Source organism: Tachyglossus aculeatus, chromosome X3, assembly GCF_015852505.1.
Source record: "Tachyglossus aculeatus isolate mTacAcu1 chromosome X3, mTacAcu1.pri, whole genome shotgun sequence".
In the NCBI taxonomy this organism is placed as follows: domain Eukaryota; kingdom Metazoa; phylum Chordata; class Mammalia; order Monotremata; family Tachyglossidae; genus Tachyglossus; species Tachyglossus aculeatus.
Window position 1 is genome coordinate 33,776,875 of NC_052099.1, and position 21,933 is coordinate 33,798,807.

Sequence of the window (21,933 nt, forward strand, 5' to 3'; positions counted from 1 at the left end):
CCGTTCCTTTAAAATCCAATTTAAGCCATGTAACTCTCTCTGTAGGCCTCCACCTTGCCCCTTTTTCAGGCAACTAATTGCAGAACTAATTAGCATGGTATTAAAAAGTTTTTTCACGTTAGGTTTTTAGAAGGCCCTAATTCATTCATTCATTCATTCATTCATTCAATCATATTTATTGAGCGCTTACTGTGCGCAGAGCACCGTACTAAGCGCTTGGAAAGTACAGTTCGGCAACATATAGAGACGGTCCCTACCCTTCAACGGGCTCACAGTCTCCCAGACCTATCGATTTTAACGTTTTTTTTTACTGGGAAATACATTCAAAAGACAGTTGTTTGGAGCTTCACTTTTAGGTAGATTTTCAAAATTTACCAAAGTTTTAATGACAATTCATTTGCATGAAAAGATTTTAAAATGTATTTATATTCCTCCGAACATAAAACAGCACGTGGTCATTTGTAAAAATCTGTAGCCAGAATTTATGGGATTCCTCCAAAGAACAGATTTTTAGTAGTTTTTACAGGTTTGAAAAGTAGCCCGTTAGAACAATGCTGCGTGATTTGTGGAAGTGTAAATTAGCTTAACTAAGTAAGAGAACGTAGTCAGTTGCCTAGCACGAAGCATACCACTCACTTTACAGTGGGATTGCTCTCACGGAGAAAAAAAGCACAGTATAAAGTGAAACTCTAATGCAAAGCCAGTTTTACATGTTAAAATCATATAAGAGAATTCCCCAATACAATTATCTTCTGTTTTCTTTGTTTTTCTTGCTTTAAAAAAATTCTCCTGCATTAAAATCACGGGCAACCTTGTTAGTTTTGGGCCTTCATTTCACATTTTCTGGTACTGTTAGCTTCGCAGAAACTCTGCCCGGCCATTAATAGCCCTCCTTGAAAGTGGGAGGGAAGGGAAAAGGTAAAGCCCTGTTGTAAAAGTCCCCCAAAGATATACTAGCACTCCTCAGTCTCTCAGTTAATGTGTGTGTGTATATATATATGTGTATATATATACACATATACATGTACATATATACATATAGGCTGTCAGACATGTAAAGGAGATGAAGGGTAGTTACCTCCTTTCCCCCGAAAGCACATCTCTGTGTAATATGGTTTCTTTTCCCATCATCTATTGCCTCATCTGTGTGTATTGGCAAAGCATATCTTTGCTTTTCTAATATTCGATGATTTTGAAAGGTACAAATGTACACTTGAGCAAAAAGACCCCATGTAAAATTAGAGAGACCCACACTCAAAAAATGAATTAAACAGTCTACTGGAATGAATTATTTTAACATTTCAAAATGAGAACTGAATGTGTATATATCGGTGAAGGGTAGTATACATAGCGCCAGAAACCTGTAGGCAATTGTGAAACTGCTTTCATTAAACCCTTGCTATTTAGAGTAAAAGACGGGGAATTTCGGTGAATTTTTAGGACATCAGCAGTTACAATGGAATTTTCAAATTCCGTACTACCATCCAATTACAAATGTATATTTAATAGTAATAGAAATAGCCAGTCTTTACGTTCTGGTATGGATCTTTTTTTTCTCCAGTTTGGGTCATAGAACTGTCAGTTTCCTTGACTTCTGCATTAAAGTTTTGATATAAAGGGAACACAATAAACCAGAATCAGTATCATCTGAGCACCTTCTGTGTGCAAAACACGGATGCTAGGCGCTTAGGAGACATACTGAAGAACAAAAGACATAATCCCTACCATCCAGGAATTTACATTCATGCGAGGGACACAGTAGACAAATTCGCTCTGCCAGTATTTTCATCTTCAACTATAGAAGTAGCAGTTTAGGTTTTAATGACCGGGCAGGAGTGTTGTCCTCACTTTTTGATGTCATGCGTTTGCACATTCTCAAGATAATTCAAGCCAAAAAATATACTTTGTCCTCAATTTTCTGCATGTTTCCCGTCAGACCGTTTCCCTTGAAGTTCCCATGAGAAACAGCTTGGCCCAGTGGAAAGAGCCCGGGCTTTGGAGTCAGAGGTCGGGGGTTCAAACCCCGGCTCCGCCAGTTGTCAGCTGTGTGACTTTGGGCAAGTCACTTAACTTCCCTGGGCCTCAGTTACGTCATCTGTAAAATGGGGATGAAGACTGTGAGCCCCATGAGGGACAACCTGATCACCTTGTAACCTCCCCAGCGCTTAGAACAGTGCTTTGCACATAGTAAGCGCTAACAAATGCCATCATTATTATTAAGTTGCGCCTTCCCCCCACCCCAAATAACCCAGATAATTTGCTAGTGTAAACTTGTCCTAAGGCAGGGAAGTTTTACTCCAGGTCATTAAGAAAGTTGGCTCAAGAAGTCAGGAGTTCTGATCCCATGTTTTATGCTCCGACCCCCAGACCGTAAACGTAAACGTGGTCTATTGTGTACCTCTGTAGAGTCCAAACATGTCACATTCGATTTGTTTCTCTCTAGAACTGTGCTGTTGGTTCTCTGTCTCGCAGTTGCTTTTAATTTACTAGTCCATAGAAACCATATATAGAGATTCTATCCCTGGCTTCAGAAACCACACAATTATGAGTAAGAAAACTGATGTTAGGCACTCAGTGTTAGCTGGTCATGTATTTTGGTAAACTCTGATCCTTTCTGGCCGAGGATATGGCTTAGTAATAACAGATTCCACATGCAGTGACAACCTCAGAACCGATCGCCAGCAGCATGAATTACTTTAAGGGTTAGTTCAACCCCGTGTATCAGAATTGAGAAAACAACACACTGAGTGCATGTGTTCTAACCAACCTAGCCAACACAAGGAAGGAATAAAATGCCCAACTTCACACTAGCTGCTCAGAGAGGTCTCGTGGATTTGAAAGTTACATTTTTTTTAATGGCGTTCGTTAAGCCCTTGCTATGTGCCAAACACTGTTCTAAACTCTGGGGTAGGTACAGGTTAATTAGGTCAGACACAGTCCCTGTCCCGCATGGGGCTCACAGTCTAAGAAGGAGGGAGAACAGGTATCGAATCCCCATTTTACAGTTGAGGAGACCGAGGCCCAGAGATGTGAAGTGACTTGCCCAAGGTCACCCAGCAGCAGACGGTGGCAGAACCGGGATTAGAACCCAGGTCCTCTGACTCCGAGGCCCGTCCTTTTTCCACTAGGCCAAGCTGCTTCAGATAGAGTCTGAGCACTTAACCCAGCTTGGCTTTTAAAATGTGTGCCTGTTTGGAGCGGGGACAGTGCAGTCTAGAAGAAGGAGCCTTGAGAGAAGAATCTCGGGAATTCTCAATTCCCATCCAGGTTCTGGTGGGGAGTCACCATCACCTGTCAGGGCATTGGTTTCCCATTTTCAAAATTCTGGATAAGTAGTGCTGGGTACCTCCGGGAGTGGAGTAGAATGAGTGGGATAACGAGCCTGGTTCGAGACTCACCTCCCCTGACCTCAAAGGGTTTGTGTCTGGGCAGAGCTTGGAAGAAAGCAAGTGGAGGAAATCAGGAATCTCCTGTTAGGCAGGTGACCCTAAAACTCCTCAAATAGGATAGGGGGAACTTTTTCCCACCGCTTCTAGCCGACCCCTCATCCGCGTTCTGCCTCTGGCCTGGGACCCCCTCCCTCCTCAAATCCAACAGACAATTACTCTCCCCCGCACCAAAGGCTTATTGAAAGGCTTCCTCCTAGAAGCCTTTCCTGACTAACCCCCTCTTTCCCTTTTCTCCCACTCTCTTCTGCATCACCCTGACTTGCTCCTTTGGTTCTCCCCTCCCCTTTCCAGTCCCATAGTGCTTATAATAATAATAATGATAATAATGGCATTTATTAAGCACTTACTATGTGCAAAGCGCTGGAATAATAATGGCATTTATTAAGTGCTTACTATGTGCAAAGCACTGGAATAATAATGGCATTTATTAAGGGCTTACTATGTGCAAAGCACTGTTCTAAGCGCTGGGGAGGTTACAAGGTGATCAGGTTGTCCCACAGGGGGCTCACCGTCCTAATCCCCATTTTACAGATGAAGTAACTGAGGCCCAGAGGAGTGAAGTGACTTGCCCAGAGTCACACAGCTGACAATTGGCGGTCGGAATTTGAACCCATGACCTCTGACTCCAAGCCCGGGCTCTTCCCACTGAGCCACGCTGTTTCTCTAATGTACATATCTGAAGTTATTTCTATCAGTGTCTGTCTCCCCGGCTCCCCCAGACTGTAAGCTCACTGTGGGCAGGGAATGTGTCTGTTTGTTGTAGTGTACTGTCCCAAGCACTTAGCAGAGTGCTCTGCACACAGTAAGTGCTCAATAAATACAATTGGACGAATGAATGAATCGGACAGCCAAGGCCCAGGCTGCCTGTTGTTCAATCAATCAATCAATCAATCAATCGTATTTATTGAGCGCTTACTGTGTGTAGAGCACTGTACTAAGCGCTTGGGAAGTACAAGTTGGCAACATATAGAGGCGGTCCCTACCCAACAGCGGGCTCACAGTCTAGAAGCTGCAAGGCAGACTCTCCTCTTAGGGAGCAGAATGGCACGCCAGCTGGAACAGATTCTCCCCTTGAACTGAGTCCGTGTCTGCGTGAAATGGTTTTGTAGACGCAGCCGCAGGCAGAACCATCAGCAACTCAATAATATTCATTCATTCATTTAGTTGTATTTATTGAGTGCTTACTGTGTGCAGAGCACTGGACTAAGCGCTTGGGAAGTGCAAGTTGGCAACGTATAGAGACTGTCCCTACCCAACAGTGGGCTCACAGTCTAGAATACTAATTGTGGCATTGACTAAGTGCTCACTCTGTGTCAGGCGCTGTACTGAGTGCTGGGGTAGAGAAGCAGCGTGGCTCAGTGGAAAGAGCCCGGGCTTTGGAGTCAGAGGTCAGGGTTCGAATCCCGGCTCCGCCACATGTCTGCTGTGTGACCTTGGGCAAGTCACTTCACTTCTCTGGGCCCTCAGTTACCTCATCTGTAAAATGGGGATTAAGACTGGGAGCCCCCCCGTGGGACAACCTGATCCCCTTGCAACCTCCCCAGCGCTTAGAACAGTGCTTTGCACATAGTAAGCGCTTAATAAATGCAATCATTATTATTATTATCATTATTATACAAGCAAATCCGGTTGGACACAGTCCTTAATGCCCATTTTACAGAGGAGGTAACTGAGACGCAGAAAGAAGTGACTTTGCCCAAGTTCACGCCGCCGGGTGGTGGAGCCGGGATTAGAACTCAGGTCCTTCCGACTCTCAGGCCCGTGGCGTTTTTCGTGTGTTCGTTCATTCGATCCGTCATGCTGAGCGCTTACTGTGTGCAGAGCACTGTACGAAGTGCAGTGCAGTGCAGTGCAGTGCAACAATAATCAGACCCATTCCCTGCCCACGACGAGCTTACAGTCTAGACACATATAGTGTTGTTACTCAAAGAACAGTGTAGTAGCCACTTGGCCCAGCTGGCTGAACCACTGGGCGTCTATCACCTCCAACCCTGACCTCGGTTTACCCTCCCACCCCTCCGTCTTACTAACAGCAGCATGCCAACCATAGGAGCCTTGATTCCTGATATACCGCAGAGCCTCGGCCTGTTCTTCTTATGCTTCAACGTGGATGGGGGCAGTTCCCCTCCCAACTCCCCCTGCCTTTATTCAGGAATCAATCAATCAATCGTATTGAGCGCTTACTGTGTGCAGAGCACTATACTAAGCGCTTGGGAAGTACAAGTTGGGGAAGTACAAGTACAAGGAATGTGCAGTAAGTAGCTATACGGCCCAGACACTCAGCAATTTGGAACTCCTTTCAGGGTTTTTTTCCCCTCATCATAACTAGACCCCTTCAATCTCTCTGCATCATCATCAATCGTATTTATTGAGCGCTTACTATGTGCAGAGCACTGTACTAAGCGCTTGGGAAGTACAAGTTGGCAACATAGAGAGACAGTCCCTACCCAACAGTGGGCTCACAGTCTAAAAGGGGGGAAACAGAGAACAAAACCAAACATACTGAACAAAATAAAATAAATAGAATAGATATGTACAAGTAAAATAAGTAAATAAATAAATAGAGTAATAAATATGTACAAACATATATACATATATACAGGTGCTGTGGGGAAGGGAAGGAGGTAAGATGGAGGGGATGGAGAGGGTGGCGAGGGGCTAAGGATGGCATTTATTAAGCGCTTACTATGTGCAAAGCACTGTTCTAAGCGCTGGGAAGGTTACAAGTGATCAGGTTGTCCCACAGGGGGCTCACAGTCTTAATCCCCATTTTACAGATGAGGTCACTGAGGCCCAGAGAAGTGAAGTGACTTGCCCAAAGTCACACAGCTGACAATTGGCAGAGCCAGGATTTGAACCCCTGACCTCTGACTCCAAAGCCCGGGCTCTTTCCACTGAGCCACGCTGCTTCTCACGCTGCAGCAACTTAAGATGCTGCAACTTAATGATTCTCGCTCTCCCCTTTGCTAAACCCCCTAAATATCCTCCAGGACACAAGGGAGAAACAGAAGCCCCATCCTTGAACTGTACTTTCCAAGCGCTCAGTACAGTGCTCTGCACACAGTAAGCGCTCAATAAATACCTGTTCCCTGTGAAGAGCGTGGGCTATGTGGGGGACTTTGTCCAACCTGATTGACTTGTATCTACCCCAGGGCTTAGAAAAGCGCTTACCACATAGTAGGGGCTTAACAATTACCACAGTTATTATCCCTGGCCACGACTGATGGACGTCATTGTGACTCAGTTGTTCCCTGTGGCCGATCCAACTGGGGAAGAGAGGGTGGGAGAGCCCAGAGGAAGGCTCTGTGACACAGAGATGAGAATTGTTGAGGTTTTTTTGAGTGGGTTCAATTTGTTTTTTCATTCACTGAGTCCAATTCTACTTTCCCCACTGGGGGACGGGAGAAAGGTCTTTGTAATAGAAGCAGCATGTTAGGGAAGCAGCATGGCTCAGTGGAAAGAGCACAGGCTTTGGAGTCAGAGGTCATGGGTTCAAATCCCCGCCCCACCGCTTGTCAGCTGTGTGACTTTGGGCAAGTCACTTAACTTCTCCGGGCCTCAGTTACCTCATCTGTAAAATGGGGATGAAGACTGTGAGCCCCACGGGGGACAACCTGATCACCTTGTAACCTCCCCAGCGCTTAGAACAGTGCTTTGCACATAGTAAGTGCTTAATAAATGTTATTATTATTATTATTATAATGAGCGTAGAAAATATTCCTGGGGGCCTTCTATTTCTCTCGGTCGAAAATCAGTTAGTGGTATTTACTGAGCACTTGCTGTATGCCGAGCACTGTACTGAGGGCTTGGGGGAGGACAATAGAGTCTGTAGATACATACAAAGGAAGAAATTGTGTTCCTTACCCCTTGTCTCTCCCAAGGCACAGCACCTTTCTCTGCATGTGGGGACGTCCACTATCAAGGGGGTTTGGTGGGGAGACCAACTATTCCAACTGACTGTTTTGTTCTGGGACATCTCCGTGTAACAGAAAAGCGGTGCTCTGTGCTCCGGCTGATGCGGCCACGTTCTTCTCTTCTTCCAAGAGCCATGCAGCCAGCGTGCCCGGGTGCCAGGGGACGATAATAATTCTCGGAGAAAGGGAGGACGAGTGGGGGAATTGTTCTGAGCTTCACGGTTGGCACGAGATCTGAGTCGTCCTTGCCAGAGAATGGGTGCTTTTAAAGGCAGGAATGTGGTTTCCATGGCTACATCAATCAGTCAATGATATTTTTTGAACGCTTTACTGCGTGCAGAGCGCTATACTAAGGGCTTGGGAAAGTACAATACAGTAGAGTTGGTGGGTGGGCACATTCCCTGCCCACAAGAAGCGTACAGTCTACAGGGGAGGATCAACAGTTGTAAGACCGTAAGCTCCTTGTGAACAGGGAATGTGTCTGTTTATTGTTATATTGTACTCTCCCAAGCATTTAGTACAGTGCTCTGCACTCAATAAATATCATTGAAATATGATTGAAAGTATGAAGTGACACTTATTGAGCACCCATGGTGTGCACAGCATTGCACCAGACCCTTGGGAGCATACAATGGAAGGGAACTGGCCTAGACTGTGCTCTGCACACAGTAAGTGCTCAATAAATACGATTGATAGACGAAGTAGCCTGTCTATAAATAATTATGGTATTTGTTAAGCGCTTACTACGTGCCAAGCCCTGTACTAAGTGCTGGGATGGATACAACCAAATTAGGTTGGTCAGAGTCTCAATCCCCATTTTACAGATGAGGTATCTGAGGCCCAGAGAAGTGAAGTGACTTGGCCAAGGCCACACAGCAGACAAGCGGCAGAGCCGGGATTGGAACCCAGGTCCATGCTCTAGCCACTACACCATGCTGCTTCAGCTGGGGAGGGTGGAGAAGGGCCTCCCAGAAGAAAAAGCCACAGTAGCTCTCCATGCTTCTGCGTCAGCAACTGTCCCCGCTCCCTCCATCTTTCGGAAATCTTTCTCCTGTCTTCCCCAGTTGACAAGATCTCTGGAGCACAGGAGTGGTGAAGGCCAGCCATTCATTCATTCATTGTCATATTTATTGAGTGCTCATTGTGCGCAGAGCACTGTACTAAGCATTTGGGAGAGTCCAATATAACAATAAGCAGACACATTCCCTGCTCGCAGCGAGCTTTCAGTCAGTCCCCTCCCTCCATTCCTGGTCAGGGAGTGGCAAGAACTTCTTGTAGGGAGCTGGATAGGGGAGTGGATTATCCTAAGGGCTGATCATCATCAATCGTATTTATTGAGCGCTTACTATGTGCAGAGCACTGTACTAAGCTCTTGGGAAGTACAAATTGGCAACAGATAGAGACAGTCCCTACCCAACACTGGGCTCACAGTCAGTTGCCACCGATCCCAGCTTCATTCTGGCATAGTTTAGCACTCAGAAGGAAGGGTGATCCAATCCACTGGATTCTGAGGAGATCTTTTCCTGAAAAGGTGTTTTGCTCCGAAGATAACCAGCGGATATTTGAAATAGTGGCAAACATTTGTTTTCCCCCTTTTCCAAGTAGGCATGACTTCAGTAAGTATAGGTATTTTTTTAGGTACCATCTTGACAGAGAGAAACCAAAAGCATTTGATGTAGTTGAAGGAATCGAGCTGTCTGTTTTCGAGTTGACTTTCTGGGTAAGCATTTACTTATCATCCCATTGGTTATTTAGGCTTTCGCCATTGAGGGTCTTGAATGGTTTTTCAGCTGATACCACTGTACATGTTCTAACAGTCCTTTCAAAAGAGAACATTGCTGTCTGTGGCTTTCATTGTAGTACTGTTCCATCGACCAGACTGCTGCAGGCACGGATGCAGAACATGTACAACAGTTCTATAATCTTCTGACTGCCTCCATCGAGATATCCAGGGGCTGGGCTGAAAAAATTCCAGGATTTACTGACCTTCCAAAGGAAGATCAGACCTTACTTATAGAATCAGCTTTTTTGGAGCTGTTTGTACTAAGACTTTCCATCAGGTAATGGACTCACTCATTTCTCCCATCACCATTCCATCGTCAATGTATGCTTTCCTTCGTGTCTCTAGGAAGATTGGCCTCCCACAGCATTTTGTCATCGGCGGAAGGAGTTTTCGGGGAACAGTCGTAACTCCCACATGCCAAGTCTTCAGGCAGAGGGATAGAGAGCTACCTATATCTGTGTACATAGAGAGCGAGACGAGCGTTTGACGACGTTGAGGGTGGAGTCCACCGGACTGTGTAGGGATCGCTGAAAAGACTGATCCCTGAAAAGACTGATCAATCAATCAATCGTATTTATTGAGCACTTACTGTGTGCAGAGCACTGTACTAAGCGCTTGGGAAGTATACCGTATGTCACTGGACCATCGTACATTTAATTTCTGCTTCAGAACTCTGAGCATTGCTCTCTATAGCCTAAAAGAGTCAGTGTGTTTTCCTGAAATGCATAAGTTCCTGGAAGTAGCTTCCACCCTGGGAAATTCCAGCTCAGAATAGTCAACAAGATGAAGTTTCTGGACAAAATGATGAAAAGCAAAGAATGAATTTCAGCAGTTGAGGTGTAAGGAGCTGACATCCATTAAAGCAGGTCCATGTGTATCAGTTAGTCATATTTATTGAGCGCTTATTGGGTGCAGAGCACTGTACTAAACACTTGGGAAAATACAGTATAACAGAGTTGGTAGACATAGTCCCTTGCGTGGGACATGGTCTAGAGGGAGAGACGGACAATTAACACAAATAAATCAATTACGGATGTGTACATAAGTGCTGTGGGCCTGAGGGCCTCCACCCCCACCATGGTGGGGGTTTTTCATGCATTTTCAAGATAGTCTATTTTCTTAGAATCGTTGCAGAAGTATTAATGATCCATGCATCTGACTTTGTTTCCCCCATTTCTCATTTCAGAGGAAACAGGGAGTCCCAAATCCATGTAGATTAATGTGTATTCTTTCCTTTAAATCCAGTAACCCTGTAGAACGGATGATTCTTCACCAGACTAATCCCACGGGAAGCTTTACTAATAATAATTGGGATGACGTTGCTAGGTATTAATCGCTTACTTGTGCCAAGCACTGTGATCAGCTTGAGGGTAGATACAAGATAATCAGATCAGACACAATTCCTGTCCCACAGGGGGCTCACAGTCTATGAGGGAGGGAGAACAGATATTTTATCCCCATTTTACAGATGAGGAAACTGAGGCACTGAGAATTTAAGTGACTTGCCCAATACTGTTTCTTGGAGATTAGCATCCGCCTGTTTCAAATTTTGTTTTTAATGAATTAATCTTCAGTTTGTTATTCTACCCTGACCTGGTTGGTAATGTTTGTTTTTTGACATCTGCATTCATGGGTGGGCACTCCAATAATCACTCTCCTTACGGTTATCAGTTTTTGAATTTTTATTTAGAGAGGAATAAAATCCCCATAAAGAATTTTTTAAATTTCAAATGTATGATTGTGGACACACATTTCTTTGATTGTCTTATCTTTGTAGTTCAGTGCTCATAAGGTTTAGTAAAATCCAGGTAACATGTACTACGAATTTTGTTATGTCTTTAGGCAAGTCTAATATCTATCTATCTGATTAGACAGCCTGTACACATGCTACATTAACCTCAGGTCTAAATCTCTGCAAAGTAAGATGGTTTATTCTAGTTTTACGCAAAGCAAGACATGTATATCAAACCTGAGTGAATGCATGTGCTTAGCAGTAGCGTTTTGGGTTTTAAACAGTGCACAGTAGATGTTGTAAAGCACGTATTTTAACATGCATGTAAAATATCACAAATATCTTTTGGTTTCAGATCTAATACTGCTGAAGATAAGTTTGTATTCTGTAATGGACTAGTGCTTCATAGACTTCAGTGCCTTCGTGGATTTGGGGAATGGCTCGATTCAATTAAAGACTTTTCCCTAAACTTACAGAGCCTTAACCTTGATATTCCAGCCTTAGCATGCTTATCAGCTCTCAGTATGGTTACAGGTAAGTGGATTCCCTGTTCTCCTCTCCGCTTTTCCAGAGCTGAGAGATTTCTGATACAAACTGCTTTGTTGATGTAGATGTGGAAAAAAAATGGTCACTTTTCTAAAATTAGGGAACTTCAGTGTAGTAAAAACAATACTGCCAAGTAGTCAAGGGTAATTGCAAGCAAACGGTCTCAAGAATGCCATGACACCATGGTACTCTAGGCTGTACCCTTCCAAGAGTTTAGTACAGTGCTCTGCACATAGTAAGCGTTCAATAAATCCCATTGATTGACTAATTGATATTGTCTCTGTTAATGTGGGGGGTGAGTTGGGGTGGAGTCTTTCATTGTACGCTGACTCTGATCACTCTTTGGAATACACTCTGGTTGCCAAAGCAGAGACATAACCTCCCTTAGTGTTCCTATTAGATCTTGAAAGTAAATTACTCTGAGGCCAAACATCTCCCTCTCCCTGTGATGGGCTTCACTCGTGGAGTTCTGCGCCGATGGGAAAGTTGAAGCTCTGTGGGAGAACAGATCTGTAGGTCTCAATCGATCAATCCATCAGTGGTATTTACTGAGCACTTACTGTGTGCCAAGACACGGGTCTCTTTCTGTATCTGGAGTTGCCCACGTGTTTCTGTGAAAGTGATTCTTTGCTTTTCTGCTGGTAGGCAGAACATGATCTGTTGGCTTCTATAAACCTATATAAACTAGGACTGCTGTTTTATTGGCCTCCTCCTGGAGCTAATGGGCACTTCCAAGTGGAACACAGGGACAGTTAGTTCTCAGAGACAGATGGTTTCTTCCCTGAAGTGATTCCTTGCACAAATAAATGATTTCTGAAGCATAACTGGGTCCAGGCAACACCAACCTGATAGCAGCACAAGTTCGTACTCTAGAGAGAGGGTGAATCTTTCCCGGGGGCTTTGATCCCTTTCCCCGTCTGACATCCACATGCTGTTCATGTTTGCTTTATGTGGCTAGTCCCCCATTAGCCCCGGATGCAGAGGCTGTGACAACGTCCAGGATTGAGGAAGTATCGCAATCCTTTGGGAAGAGCCCAAAGCATCTTATGAATGCCTTATTAATCTCAGAAAACTTGAAATCTAAATCTTTATAGGACCTAATTCACAGCCTCCCATCTAGAAACCAGCTTGCCGTTTATTGTTGTATTGTACTCTTCCAAGCACTAAGTGCTCTGCACGCAGTAAGCACGCGATAAATACGACTGAATGAACAAGTGAATGAAAACTCATCCCTCTTCCGGCCTGCCTAACTTTCTATCTTACTACCTCTAAAGGGTGCACTGAAAAAGTGTCCCAGGAGAGGGGGAGTGATGGGCGACATAGATGGTGTTTTGTGTTCTCTACCCCACCTTTCACCTTCCCCTCATTTCTACCTCCCCTTCCTTCCAAATGGGAGTGCCTTTTGGGCAGTTTTGAAACAGTGGAAACTGTGGCAGCCGAGCGTCCCTAGAAACAGGGGCAGCAAGTCAGTCAGTCAGTCGCATTTACTGAGCGATTACCTTGTGCAGAGAACTGGACAATATAGCAGGATAGCAGACACAGTCCCTGCTCGCACAGCGGGCAGGCAGAGCTGAGAAAAGGCTCTGGCCGCGCCATCTCCCAGCCATGTTCATTCATCCGCTTCGTGGACCTGTGATGGGCCGCTGGTTGTCCGCTGGTGTTCCCATGGTAGCAGCCCCTGAAAGTGGTCCCAGAGGGGCTCAGGTCAGGCCTAGTCACCGTGGGAGTGGGACTCAATTCAACCAGCCTGTACCCATGGAGCAGGCCAGACAACAGGACTGTGCTTGTAGGAGAGAGAGAAGTTCTGGACATTTCTCGCTGCTCCTGCCTCTCATCAGCATGTGGGAAATTGCCCGAAGGAACATGTACATCACTCCCTTGTATTGTGAACTCCCAGAGCAGGGGTCTTCCTCTTCATGTTTTACTCCATCCCTCCCAGCCCCAACTACAACCCACGCCAAGTACCTGGGAGAGACTACTGGAAGTGGCTCGGGATCTAGATTCCTCTGTGAGATTTTGCAGAAAGTCTTGAGGCCAAAAATTAACCTTTCCCTCGGGACTGAATTTCATTTCCATACCACCCCCGGCCCATCCACAACTGCAGTTTTCCAATTTTCTGGGTTTCCCCTTCTTAATTGCTGAAAACCAAGTAACTGATTCCTGGAGCGTTGTTACACATTGTCTACAAGGAACCAGTTAGATGATTTCGGCAGGGGCAAATTAAACAGGGAAAAGGAAATGATTAGAAAACAAATCCTTTCATTCATTTTGACGTTAGTCTTCATTTTAATAAGTTGGACCTACGTTTGAGTCGTTTTGCAGCAGTGGTCATGGGTTGCACTGATTCATTCACACTGTCTTTCCCATGCCCCCAGAAGGCAACTCATGAATCTCAAGGCAGTCATATGGGACAAGAGTACAGTCTGAGTCCATATTCATCTTTGTGTGTCCTGCTCAGCGGGAGACACTTCTGAGCACTCATTCAGCTTCTACAGTTGTTTAGTGAAACACTCATCTGTCTTACCTATCGCTGGGGTCTTTTACTGGGAGTAGAATATCTCGGTATATCCTTTCAGCACTTTTTCAGTGGAAGGAATGTTTTTCTATTTGTATTGATTGCGTCATTGTAACATTTCCATTAAGCTGTGGGAACTGAGCAAATAAGTCAGCTGAGGAACTGTAGACTAGTGAAACTCGGAGAACCCTTCCGCAGAATTCTCACAAGTACCTGACCCCTTTTGTTTTGCTGGTATACCTGTGGGCCACCAAACAACTGCTTTGTATGGGGGTATTTTGTATGTGACTTTCGACGGTCGCTGCCTCGCTCACACACACCCTGAACAGAGCCATGTCAGAGTCGGTAGAAATAGCGATGTTCCCTTGACCTTTAAAAACATAGGAAGAGACACATCCATCAGCAGAAGAAGTGCCATTTTTCATCTTTTCAGAGCCTGGAAATTTTAAGTTATGTCTCCTTATTAGGTGCTTTAGAGCTGGAAACTTTGGCCTGTGCACTGGAGAAGAAGGAGCCAGAGAGGGTTGCTTTTCACTTTATCAGACCTTTCACACTCCCTAGCTTTTTTTTTTCATGGTATTTGTTAAGCTCTTGCTTTGTGCCAGGCATTGTTCTAAGAGCTGGGGTAGAAACAAACTAATCAATATGGAGACGGTCCAAGTCCCGCATGGGGGTCACAATCTTAATCCCCATTTTACAGGGGATTAACTAAGGGACAGAGAAGATCAGTGACTTGCCTAAAGTCACCCAGCAGGCCAGTCGCAGAGCTGGGATTAGAACCCAGGTCCTTCTGACTCTCAGACCTGGGCTCTATCCACTAAGCCACACTATTTCTCACTTGCTTAATCTCTCCCAAGCCTTTCACCCTGACTCCTTAACTGTTTGTTATATGGGATCAGCCCAAAGAGAACCCAAGGAACAAAATGTAGCCCAAGAAAGATGATCTCTTGCAAAGATAATCTGGTGTAGAAAGGCTACCCCAATAAGGAGTCTTCCAGTCCCAAGCCTTCTGACACTAAATCCGGGGGCTTTGGGGTTGAAACATCAACGTATTGTTTCCTCGAGGAATGGCAGTTAATTGAGGTCCGGGATGTCTGGGTTTTGTAGAGGAATTCAATTATAGAAGTTTTAGCAACTTGACTTCCTGTCTTGGCTTTGATTCCTAGCACTTGACAGAACCTGTGTATGTATTTGTGCTTGTATGCGTTTGGGGGAAGGAAAGCCACAGACCCCGCTTGTAAAGAGATCCAAGTGCATAGGTGACATAGGAGGGAGAAGGGAATAGGGGCAAAGAGGACGTAGTCAGGGAAGACCTCTTAGAGGAGATGTGATTTTAATAAGGCTTTAAGGCGGGGAGAGTGGTGTCGACTGTATATAGAGGGCAGGGGAGTTTCAGGTCAGTTGGAGGATGAGGGCGAGAGGTTGGTAGTGATATAAACAAGATCGAGATACAGTGAATAAATTGGCCTTAGAGAAGCAAAGTGTGCAGATTGGGTTGTAATAGGAAATCAGTGAGGCAAGTAGAGGGGGCGGGCTGATAGAGTGTTTAAAAGCCGATGGTCAGGAGATTCTGTTTGATGCAGAGGTGAATGGGCATCAAACAGAATTTAGTGGAAGGAAAATTTGCCTGGGAGTCAGAGGATGTGGGCTCAGCAACTTGCCTGCTGAGTGACCCCGGGCAAGTCACTGAATTGCTCTGCACCTCAAGTTTCCTCATCTGTAAAATGAGGATTCAATACATTTTCACCTTCTGGAAGAAGTGCTATGTAACTTCTGTGCTTATGAAAGTCTTTATTATTATTGTTACCACTAATAATAATTGTATTTAATAACTTATCTTATATTTTTAAGATTCCTTCTCGGGTTGTGAACTGTTCTACCAGTTTGCTAAAATGCCAGTGCTTTGAGTTTTAAGGAATCTAGGAAATCCATGTCATGAAGGTTGGAGAACATAGTGACTTTCTATATGTTGCCTGCTGGAAGCCAGAAGGAGTTGACTTCAAGACTTCTTTTATGTCAGCCTTTTTAAGAGAAATAAGCCATCAAGGCAGTAGATGATCAGAATAACAAAGGATTGTGGAGGTGCTCATAGAAGTGTGTGTGTGTGTAAATTCCTTGTGGAATTCCAGGCTTAATGCTGATAGTCCTGGCAGTGGATATTGATCTCCACTTGAATTCACTGAATAAATAATGGTTGCCATAGTTATCGAGCATTCGCAACTGGCAGGGAAGCCAGGAAAACTCCAAAACACCTTCTGTGAGAGTTCTGCCCTAAGATGATCCATTCGTAGATTTGAGAATCGGCCCTGTCCTCTCCTAGACTAGGTATGGCATAATCCCATTTATTTCTATTGATTGTTAATCTGCATCTCCGTTCTGAACATTAATCAGCAGGGGTATCACGATCATGTTTGTTACTCTCTGCGAAGGCCATCAGAGATGAAGATTTAGGAAACCGGATTTTGACGGGGTATCTTTCCCCCTGGAAAACAGTCCCTTTTCGGCCAGGCTGGTTATAAACCTCAGGGAGTCATCCCTGAGAGTTGTCCATGGGACTAACTCCCTCTGAGGACCGGCCCTTGTAGTCTGCAGAGGTAGCCAAAATCCGGGGTGGTTTTCTGAAAGACTTGAGACCGTTCAAAGCCAAAAAAAAATCGAAGTTGGTCCTCCCATGGCCAGCCTTCCCCTATTCATTCATTCATTCATTCAATCGTATCTGTTGAGTGCTTACTGTGTGCAAAGCACTGTACTAAGCGCTTGGGAAGTGCAGGTCGGCAACATATAGAGATGGTCCCTTCCCAACAATGGGCTCACAGTCTAGGAGGTCTGATCCTAGACTGATTCCTTCTACAGCCCAGTCCGCACCCTCTGCTCCTCCACCGCTGATCTCCTCACCGTACCTCGCTCTTGCCCATCCCGCCATCGACCCCCGGCCCACGTCATCCCCCGGGCCTGGAATGCCCTCCCTCTGCCCATCCGCCAAGCTAGCTCTCTTCCTCCCTTCAAGGCCCTGCTGAGAGCTCACCTCCTCCAGGAGGCCTTCCCAGACTGAGCCCCTTCCTTCCTCTCCCCCTCGTCCCCCCTCCATCCCCCCATCTTACCTCCTTCCCTTCCCCACAGCACCTGTATATATGTATATATGTTTGTACATATTTATTACTCTATTTACTTATTTATTTTATTTGTACATATCTATTCTATTTATTTTATTTTGTTAGTATGTTTGGTTTTGTTCTCTGTCTCCCCCTTTTAGACTGTGAGCCCACTGTTGGGTAGGGACTGTCTCTATATGTTGCCAATTTGTACTTCCCAAGCGCTTAGTACAGTGCTCTGCACATAGTAAACGCTCAATAAATACGATTGATGATGATGATGATGATGATGATCTGGTGATAGCACCTCTGCCTCTGTCATCCAGCTAGGATGAGGTCTCTGACATTTAAGCCACCTGGATGGCTAAATCTAGCCCTCTGGGCCGAGACCTCTCCCTGGGACAGGCCCCTTTGCCGTGCAGTTGGATGGCACTGCACCTTGTGTTTGGCCCCAAGCTTCTCCTTTGGACGCCCCCGGGGCTCCTTGCTCCTAATTCTGGGCCTGGATCCCTGTTCCAGCTGATCTCCTGAGGCCTCTAGCCAAAACCAAGTGCGAAATAGAAGCCTTTCCCTTGGTAATTGACACATGGCAAAGGTTTGTCAATCAACGGCATCAACCGAGCACTCACTGTGTGCAGAGCACTGAACAAAGCGCTTGGGAGAGTGCAGTACAACAGGGTTGGTAGACATGTTCCCTGTCCTCAAGGAGCTTTTGCTAGTGGAGGCTCAAACCGCTTTAGTTTGGGATCCATCCAGGCCTCTCCTCGAGAGGGTTCTGGGACTATGTGTAGCAGTTTTGTTGGGGCTGGGGTCATTCAGAGTCTTCTAGACTGTAAGCCCACTGTTGGGTAGGGACCGTCTCTATATGTTGCCAACTTGTTCTTCCCAAGCACTTAATACAGTGCTCTGCACACAGTAAGCGCTCAATAAATACAATTGATTGATTCAGAGTCTTCTAGACTGTGAGCCCACTGTTGGGTAGGGACCGTCTCTATATGTTGCCAACTTGTACTTCCCAAGCGCTTAGTACAGTGCTCTGCACACAGTAAGCACTCAATAAATATGATTGATTGATTCAGGATCTTCCACTAGACTGTAAGCTCAATGCGGGCAGGGAACGTGTCTACCAACTCTGTTATATTCTGCTCTCCCAAGGGCTCAATACAGTGTCTGCACAAAGAAAGAGCTCAGTAAATACGATTGATTGACTGATCCCTGGCCCAAAGACGCCGGGGAGTTGGTTCCATTCCGGTAACTAGGCGGAAACCTCAGCTCTGGCCAAAATTATCTGGATAATCAAAGCAGTTGTCTTCTCAACTCTCGGCGGCATCTGCTTCCATGTCAGAAAGAACCCCGGAGAGGAGCCACTTACAGATATTCCGTATGTGGGGGGAAGTCGGGAAGACACGTGGAGAACTTCAGAGTTTATAGCAGAGGAGGCAGGAAGGTTTTGTCCAAAAAAGATGGGGCTTAAATCTCTACTCTTCCTGCGAAACCTGCCAATTGGTTTCTGGCAGAGCGGACCAGGAACTCAGAACGCACCTGCGGTTTCTCTTTCAAAGCCTCGTCTGGGAGACCCAGGCCTCAGAGTAGCTTTCAGGCCCGAGCCGAGCTGTCAGGAATGATCTTCTAGACTGTGAGCCCGCCGTTGGGTAGGGACCGTCTCCATATGTTGCCAACTTGGACTTCCCAAGCGCTTAATACGGTGCTCCGCACACAGTAAGCGCTCAATAAATACGGTTGAATGATTCCCTTGTCCTGACCCTCTTCCTTCCTTTGCAGAACGTCATGGGTTAAAAGAACCAAAGAAGGTGGAGGAGCTATGCAGCAAGATCACCCGAAGCCTGAAAGAGCACTTGGCCCTCAGTTGCCAGAATAAAGAGGCCGCTGAGCCCAAGGTGCTGGGGGCCCTCGCGGACTTGCGCTCTCTTTGCACCCTGGGCCTCCAGCGCATCTTCTATCTGAAACTGGAAGACCTCGTGCCGCCTCCTTCCATCGTGGACAGGCTGTTTCTGGACACCCTGCCCTTCTGAGGTTGGCTCCGTGCCCCGAGCAGGCCCTTGCGTGGATAGGGCTGCCCGGTCCCTGCCGGGCCCCTCCGGAAGGGAAGAGCGGCGTCCCCCGTTTGGAACAAGACCATCTCCGCCGGCGCTTTTCCCTGCCGCTTGAAGCCGAAAAACTGAATGGCATACGTCCTTGGGGTTGTGTTTCTGTTTCCAATATTCGGGGGCGATTTGCGGGGTTTTCTAAGACATTGCTAATCCAGCCCTTTAGGACAACGCTCTCCCAGCGCAAAAAAAAAAAAAAAAACACACAAAAAAACGAAGGGTTGCCCTGACTGACAGTATTCAACCGCTCCGTGGGGAATGACGTTGTAGATGCTTTGTATTTAAAAACGGCACAAACCGGGGTTTGCCGGCTGGTACGTGTCTTGGGATGGATTGACTGATCCCTGCCGAAGGTACCTCCGGTGTCGAGAGCACACGTGTCGGCGTCAACAAAACAGAAGTTCTCTTCTTCAAACAAACGATGTGGAACTGAGGATTTCATACGCATCAGAGAAAGCAGAATGACAGTGGCTATTAACTCCCATGTTCAAGTGCAATTTCGTAAAGTGCTGTCTTACTAAGTCTCGTTTATTAACTTTTAATTTATTGCAGTAGGAAAATCACAAGGAAGAAATTAAGCGTGGAGTACGTGCGCTAATTTTACACGACCGTGTTTCCCAAACTTGAATTAGTGTAGTGACTGACAAAATGTATCCGGGAAGACGCGGAGGGTGCGGCGGGGATGGGGGGGAGAGGAGAGGGGGGCATTTGGGGATTCACTTGAGAACTTGTTCCTTGCCCAAGGAATTAAAAAATGAACGGCGATTGGGTCACACAGGGTCTGCATCGGGGATCGGACATTTCTATCATTCAATCTAGGAAACGAGACCAGAGACGGGGCGATTTTGGAAAACGGGCACGACTAGTGAATTATTGGAATGTAAGTGTCGGGGGCGTTTCCACATTCCGGATTCGGACTCCTCTTTTGTACCTTTGTAACGTCGCTGCCACATGACTAGGAGAGGACTTGTTGCGTAGCGTCTTTATTTGTACGCACATTTGTACCCATGGTATACTGTAAATGGCTTTGGCCTGTATTTATTGCGGAGACTACCAGCTCCCGGGAGCCGGGTTACACAGAGTTAATTAAACGAGGGTTCACCCTGCCTTGGCTACACCAATTAGAAATATATAAATATATATAACAGGTAATATATATATTTATAATATGTCTTTTTATTAACCATTTGAGTGATAGCTCTATCTGTTGCTTCACCTAAAGGATTATTCTCGGGTTTGTTTGCAGTGACTTTTAAGGCAGTACTGTTTAGCACTTTGATATTAAAATTATTTTGCTAAATTGAAATAATTCTTAAAGACTTTAGGTCTAAAAATCTTTATATTACAGACATCGTATTACATCAAAGTTTCTCTAGTCATTTTGCTAAGAAACCAATTTTGAATGTCAACTAGATGTCACTGTATCTTTTGTTAGCTTTAAAACCTTCTGGCTCTTATCCTGGAAAAAACAAAACTATGCTGTTTATATGGAAATTAAAGGATACAATCGAATGCCAAATGAATCGTCTAATTGCTGCAGAGGGTAACCCGTATCAAATCACTAAGCGGTTTTCCATAGTCCTCTGATATTTTAGCATTTATTATGTTTGTATGTGCTTTCATGAAAGTGTCCTATAAAGATTTATCACATGATCAATAGGAAAACAGACCTTAATAATTACAGCTCAGCTCTCCGGAGGAAAGTATTGGTTTTTGCATTGACTTTTGAGCTAATGAGCAAACATGATAAACATTATTGAATATCAGAAAAGCTAATGTAGCTTGTAGGCTCACATCAGACGCCTGACCTACAAGGTAAATATAATTGGAATGAGTTTGAAGTTTTGTGTATGCATGCATGAGTGCGCACACACAAACACACACACACACACAGGCGCGCGCCCTATATACCACATATCCCATAGACGTATACCATTATCGTTTAGGAAGTTTATTCTTGTTTCTTCTACTCCTACGAGAACTACAAGTCCCTCAGAGTGCTGCCGTCATAATTTCACCCTCTCCCTGGCTCCCAAACCAGTCTCGCTTCGAAGACCTCTTTGGAGTTATGATGCTTTTATCCGAGAGAATGAACGAGTTTTCCGGCTCCCGTTTCGGAGCCTGGAGTTCAGCTCCCGGAGGCCACGGGGCTGCAGTCTTCCATAGTCATTTCAACCGGGCTAACCTCCAAAATCACCAATTTCACCTGGCTAGAAATTCACAAGGTGTGCTCGTGCTATCTGATGGGTGATGGACCCCAAGAATAAAAAGACCCCGAAAGCAGGTGTTCCTCTCCCTTTGTTAGGGCTCCAGCCGAGCGCACCTTCTGCAGGCTGAATTCAGGAATAGACCAGCTATCAAAAGGAGAGTGCCTTGCTTTTATTTCAGACGACAGTGTTAGAGACGTTTCTCCGCTCCTCTAACAGCAGTGCTTTTGTGTGTGTGTGTGTGTGTGTGTGTGTGTGTGTGTTAACCTGTGGGTTGAAAGAAATGCTCTTGTACTTTAACCGTGTAAATTAAAATGATTAAATTGAATAACATTTTCTCAGAGGCCCCACGTGTGTTGAGTCCGTATATACATTTTGCTCAAACATGGTGATAGCTTTTCTCCTTGGGAAAAGTAACATTTTTTTTGCACTTGAATTTCAAACACGGAGGAGATGAATGAACAAGCGAGCTTAGTCTAAAATGTAATGGTCGTGGTGTGTTTCTTAACCCTACGGGAAAGGTTCAGGGAGAAGTGACCATAACAGAGCACCCAGCTGCTGCCCACTAGAATCTCAGTATTCTGAGA

General features: G+C 45.4%; 1 protein-coding gene across 1 annotated transcript in view; it reads left to right on the forward strand.

Annotated features, from left to right (window-relative positions):
- The window catches only part of NR4A3 (nuclear receptor subfamily 4 group A member 3), a 32,868-nt gene extending 13,053 nt beyond the window's left edge, over positions 1-19,815 (forward strand). The window contains exons 5-7 of the mRNA XM_038770354.1: positions 9,224-9,423; positions 11,234-11,412; positions 18,814-19,815. Of these exons, the coding sequence (XP_038626282.1) occupies positions 9,224-9,423; positions 11,234-11,412; positions 18,814-19,064 (630 nt within the window). The 3' untranslated portion in view covers positions 19,065-19,815. The remainder of the gene's footprint in view (positions 1-9,223; positions 9,424-11,233; positions 11,413-18,813) is intronic.
- The last annotated feature ends 2,118 nt before the right edge of the window (positions 19,816-21,933 follow it).